The sequence below is a fragment of the Propithecus coquereli genome, unplaced genomic scaffold (genome assembly GCF_000956105.1).
Source record: "Propithecus coquereli isolate 6110/MARCELLA unplaced genomic scaffold, Pcoq_1.0 Scaffold362, whole genome shotgun sequence".
In the NCBI taxonomy this organism is placed as follows: Eukaryota; Metazoa; Chordata; class Mammalia; order Primates; family Indriidae; genus Propithecus; species Propithecus coquereli.
The window spans coordinates 719,284-724,903 of NW_012149308.1; the positions used below are offsets into that span (position 1 = coordinate 719,284).

Consider the following 5,620-nt stretch of genomic DNA (forward strand, 5'->3'; position numbering starts at 1 on the left):
AAAATGTGAATTGTCATTATTGGTAAATTTTTTTTCAAGTTCATCATTTATATTAAATATATAAAAGGAAAAAAATCTCCTGAATCATTAAGCCCCTGATACATCTCCCATTGCATTCTTTTGACATGAATGGTAATTTTTGCAGTCTCCTTTTATTGAGATTGAACCATGTATAGACACTTTGCTTAGCACTTTTTGTGCATTGTCTCAATCAGTTCTCACAATCGCCCTTTGAAGTATGGGTTCCTCCCATTCTACAGATAAGGGAACTGAACCAAAGCTTAGAAAAGTCAAGGAACTTGCCTGATGCTGGACAGCCAGTAACATGGAGTACAAAAGAGTACATGGAGGAGGGAGCCAGGATTCACACCTAAATGGGCTCTGACTCCAAAGCTCATGGTTTTCGCCTCTATACTACTTGACTTTAATTTAGGGTAAAAAAGACAGAAATAAGAGAACAGCCCTTAATGCTACCATAAAAGCATAATGGTAGTAAAAGGTTCAAGTGATATGACAACTTTTCTTATTCTGCTATCTTTTTGTGTCATATCTAATAAAAATTTAGGGAGAGAATTATTGTATATATCAAGTTCCATTAGCAGATCTGTCTGGGGAGTAAGGACTTTTTAAAAAATAGTAATAATGTAGACTTTTTGTTCTCAGCTGCCCAGAAAGACTGTCCAGAATCTAGATGTGAAGCGTGTTTATGTATGCTTCATAGAACTTAACTAAGTTCTCTATCAACAGCGTAAAATGAGACATCACTGTAATACACTGAACTTAGAATAAGACCATCTTTCAGAGAGTCCATCTCTGGTGTTTGTTGCCAGAAGTCACAGAAGGGCTTTATGTCTGTGTTCCTGACCCTATGTGCTTTCATAATTTGGACCCTGTTGGCAGGATTATATCAAGATTTTAGTGTTATTGTGCCCTATAGTGATTACTTGATTATTCTTAAAACAATAATAGTGCAATGCGCACCACCTGAAGGATGGACATATTTGAAACTCGGACTTGGGGGGGGGGCAAGGGCAACATATGTAACCTAAACATCTGTACCCCCATAATATGCTGAAATTAAAAAAAAAACTTTAAAATAAATAAATAAATAAAATTAAATATACATATACAAAAAAAAACAATAATACAAACGACTTTTTTAAAGCTGTAAATACACTTTTTCTATATAAGCACACTTTACATCCAATGCCTTATTTATAAAATGACACAGTCTTAACATCAGTGACTAAGAGTATAGACTCTGGCAATAAGATATTTTGATTGATGACGATTTCTAGCCCTGTGACTTTATCTGTCCCTTAGTTTCCTCATCTATAAAATACGGCTAAGAATAGCACCTCCTTCATAAGGTTCATGTGATAATTAAATGAGGTAATACATAAAAAACACCTAAAACAGTGCCTGGCTCCGTAAGGGCTCATTAATGTTAACGGCTACAGTAATTATCATTAATGTCATGTAATTTCAGCATGACTTTTGTCAGGCATTTCCCCTCCACTTGACTGTGCTGATAAACTTTAGTGTGTTCTTCTTTCATGTTGGTGTTTTGTGCTCCCTAGTATGTAGAAAAGATCTATGCATTAACCTAAGAACGCAAGTACAGCTCCTTTTAAATACCAGTGTTGACCATTTTCAGGTGTGCCTTTGACAAGCCATGGGAATAGTGTCTAAATTGTGAAAATACAGAGGTGCAGAAGGAATTGTTTTTTTCTTGGTCATTGCACAATGGAGTGATGGTGGTTTAAAAGGAGCCAGTACAATTACAGATTACCTTAGTACTATGAAAATTAGGTAGATCAGATCAAAATTAAATCCAAATGTGGGATAGACAGAATTAGTACTGTATTGTTCCTGTCTTTTTTATAGTCTGTTTGAGTAGAACTTATTTAGACATGGATATGTGTAAAAACCTGAAAACAGTTGTTTTGAAAAGAAACAGGCACAATTGGGATGTTGAGCTTTAGCTGAGTCTTCATCAGATCATCCTTACTCTAGTATTGCTGTCATGAGACTTGAGAGAGTTCTATAGTGCCAGTGATGACTTGCCTCTATTCCTTTGCTCCCACTACCCCTCATGATAATGCTGCTATGACACGGCTCCTTCCCGCGTCACATCTAACTTAATCTAAGTCATTAATTAAACTTGACTGGCCTCGATTTTTTTCTTGAACAAGATCTCTAATTGGTTTCATCATATTCTTTATCCTAAAGAGACATGCACATTTGAACATTGTTACAAGAACACGAAAGAGCCTTGTCTTGGTAACATAATGAATTGCTGTTCTGAAATTATTACTAACCTAAGGGGCAGTCTGTTTCTCCTTGAGAGCAGTACTTCAGATTTCTTTTGGGAAGAGAATATTTTTACATTGTACACATTTCTTGCAATGGGAAAATCATTTAAAATCATTTTAAAATAATAGATATTATAATATATCCAGAGCTGATATTCTGGCCATCTCAGCTATCTAGAACCCAACTGAGAACCAGAAAATAAGTGAAAATATCTCAGAACAAGAAAAATAGAGTTAATGCATTCAGATTCATCATCTTTACTAATACCATAACACCTTCACCCTCACTCAGAGCCTATTTACTCTCCTTTTATGCCCAGTTCTAGCAGTTGGCAGTGAGGTTGTCAGGACAAGAAATAGTCCCAGGTAACAATGCAGCATGCAGAAGGAGAGTGATCTGAGCAATAGCTGTAGGGAGAAGTGGATGTTTCTTTCCTCAGGCCCCTGGTGGGAAAATCATACACATCACAGATCTCCATGTAGAGTGTATATTTATAAAATAGGCGGCTTCTACTTGGCTTTAAAAGATCACATATATAAATATGTTTAGAAAGACTGTCATCAAAATCAAGTTAAAAATCAACGCTTAAACAGTAAACCAAATTACTTGGAAATCCTGCTAGTTAAGATAAGTGAAGAATTGCTATAACTCATACAATCCCAGTCTTTTTTTTTTTCTTTTAAAGTTATGAGTTTACTGGTATCCCTTAATTGCTTGTCACCGTAACTGGCAGAATTACTCCTATAGAATTATTCACTGACTTTCTCCTCACACCCTAGTCACACTGCCAGGGTAGGGGAGGTGGCAGGGAAAGTGTCACAAAGTAATGCCCCTCACCTCTTCGACTCACCTTCCACACTGCTCCCAGAGGGATGATACTGAAGCCCTGTGAGTGTGACCCTGCTGGCTGCTCCTTCCCTAGCTGTCAAATCTCTGCCGCCGCCCCCCACCCCCAGGAGTCTGTGAGCTGCTTGAGTGAGATCAGACGCCTTGTTTTATTTTTCTCTGTATCTTCAACACCTAACACAGGGTCTGGCACAAATAAAGTATTCAGCAAATGTTGTTTGACTTTAATTAAGTTGGTTTTAATTGCTTTATTTAGGTTAGTCTTTGGAGTTCTTTCTTTCCTCTTGACCCCTTATGGAAATAGCTGTTGTGTTAGGTAACACTGGAGTCCCCTGACTGTGGGAAGGTGCCTGTTTACTCCTCCTCTCATCCCCTTTCTCCTGTACTGTTTTGATCAGAATTGCTACCCTGTATAATGTTCCAGGTGACTGGGTGGGTGGCCCTTCTCAAAGCTTCTGTCCCTGAGATTGATATGAGCCCCGCACTTACCCTTCTCCTGCACTGCTCCTCTTTGCACCACTCAGCGCCAAGCTGCTGTCTGTACCTGGTGGGATTGCAGGCAGACGGGGAAAGGACCAGCCGTACTCTTACCCATTTGGCTCAGTGCTGGTTGTCAATGTGCAAGGCTTAGTCTTCATTCCTTTGTGCAACACACAGCTTTTCAAGTGCCTTTGTTCCAGCCAACTTCTCTCCATCTCTCTCGCTCTCTCTCTCCCTCCCTTCCTCCTCCCCCCATCCCTCTCCTCCCTCCTCCCTTCTGTTAATTCGCTAGGTTTGTATATTTCTGAGTTTGCTTTGTTTTTTCTCTGTCTCCTTCTCTTCTTCTGACTTTCTGTTTTTGGTGATGCAACCATACTAACACTTCATTCCTAGCTCTCATCCTCTAGTTCAAAAGTAATTTATTTCCTTTTTCTGTTGGCATCTGGGATCTTTCCCTGCCTGGATCTTAACCGTACCACCTCGGCTCGGCCTCAGCTTGAAAATGTTGTCCTCATCATTCCTCCTTCCCCACCTGTGCTCTAGTTTATCCAGTGCCTCTTGAAGAGACCCTGCAGAGAGTCATTGGCCATCTTCTCTGTGTCTTAGGAACCCAACACTGCAGTATCCATACTGCAGACACTACGCTATTTTTCTTGCTCCTCCTTTCATTATCCTCCCCTTCCCTAGCCTCTCATTTTCATCTTATTCTCCATGTCATCCTGGATAGACTCCCCTCCTCCCATGCAAAATCCTGCTTCCTTGTAGGACTGGAGTCTCAAGCCTTCATTTCCTCTTGTGCCAGCATTAGCATTCTTCTAATAATGCCCATTCACATTCTGAGATTGCAGTCATGATGAACATGTCCCCCTTAAAGATTTGCTGAATTGGCAGAAAGCACTTTTACCCTCAGTACACCTTTGATATTTTGTTAGACTTTCCTCCCGATTGGTAAAAACATCTACTCATTAATTTGAATATTTTCCTGTGCTTCTGGGTTATGTGCAGACACCATTATGGAAGGGTATAAGCTGTATCATAAGCATATAATTCTTTAACTTCTGGAAGCTATAGAACACTAAAAATAGTATTACTGGTTCAACTAGATGCTCTCTGAGGCTCCTTTTGATCTCAGGAGTCGTGCTTTTGTGATTCCAGTGAACTACACAGTTCCACTGTTGTTCCCTGACAACTTCAAGTGACTGAATGCTGGGACCTGTAGTTTGTCTTTAGGCCCCAAGCAAGAGGATCATCTCCTTAATCCCAAAAGTACTTGTCATAAGAAACTTTGACCAAATTCCCAGGGCCTAGGCCCAGTCTGTCACTGGGATGAGTGTTTTTCCTAACAGTATGACACTGCATTTAACACATTAACTGCCATGTGAGTTGTATTTAACTCAAGCTAGTTTTGAACCAAGGGCCTCATGAAGCATATGTAACTCACACATCTCTTCACCTTGGAGCCGCAAGAACTATTTTTCAAGTTGCATATAACTCTTGCACAGAAAACAATAAAAAATAACAAATTTTTCAATAAATTAGAAAGGATTGTTTTGTTTCTGAAGTTTTTATTCTATTTTCGTAATAAAACACCCTGGCCCCAAGGAAAACAATTTTTTTCTAGTGTGGCAGTCAATGTGTTAAAGAATCTTTTAACTCTTCACCATTCCATTCTCAGCCGTTCCATCATGACTGAAGTTTTCTAGCTTTCACAATTATAAATATATTTCTAGCTTTCACAATTATAAATATATCATTCAGAGTTCCAACACTAGTTGTTTTATCAGCTCTGTTACATTACAAAACTTTTACCTCATATCTTGGATCTTTCTCAGTGATGTTTCAAATTGCAAGTCCTAATGGGTTTCAGGAACACTTGGACCTACAGTACACATTTTTACTCCCCTGGTATTCCCATTAAGTTTTAGGCTAAACACTTAATAAAAAAATGATCATTGCTCCTTCAAGCAGTCATGGTTTT

At 38.9% G+C, this 5,620-nt stretch overlaps 1 protein-coding gene across 1 annotated transcript in view; it reads left to right on the forward strand.

Moving 5' to 3' along the window:
- The window catches only part of CDKL5 (cyclin-dependent kinase-like 5), a 64,862-nt gene that overhangs the window by 48,524 nt on the left and 10,718 nt on the right, over positions 1-5,620 (forward strand). Inside the window, exon 13 of the mRNA XM_012651675.1 lies at positions 5,475-5,547. Within this exon, the coding sequence (XP_012507129.1) occupies positions 5,475-5,547 (73 nt within the window). The remainder of the gene's footprint in view (positions 1-5,474; positions 5,548-5,620) is intronic.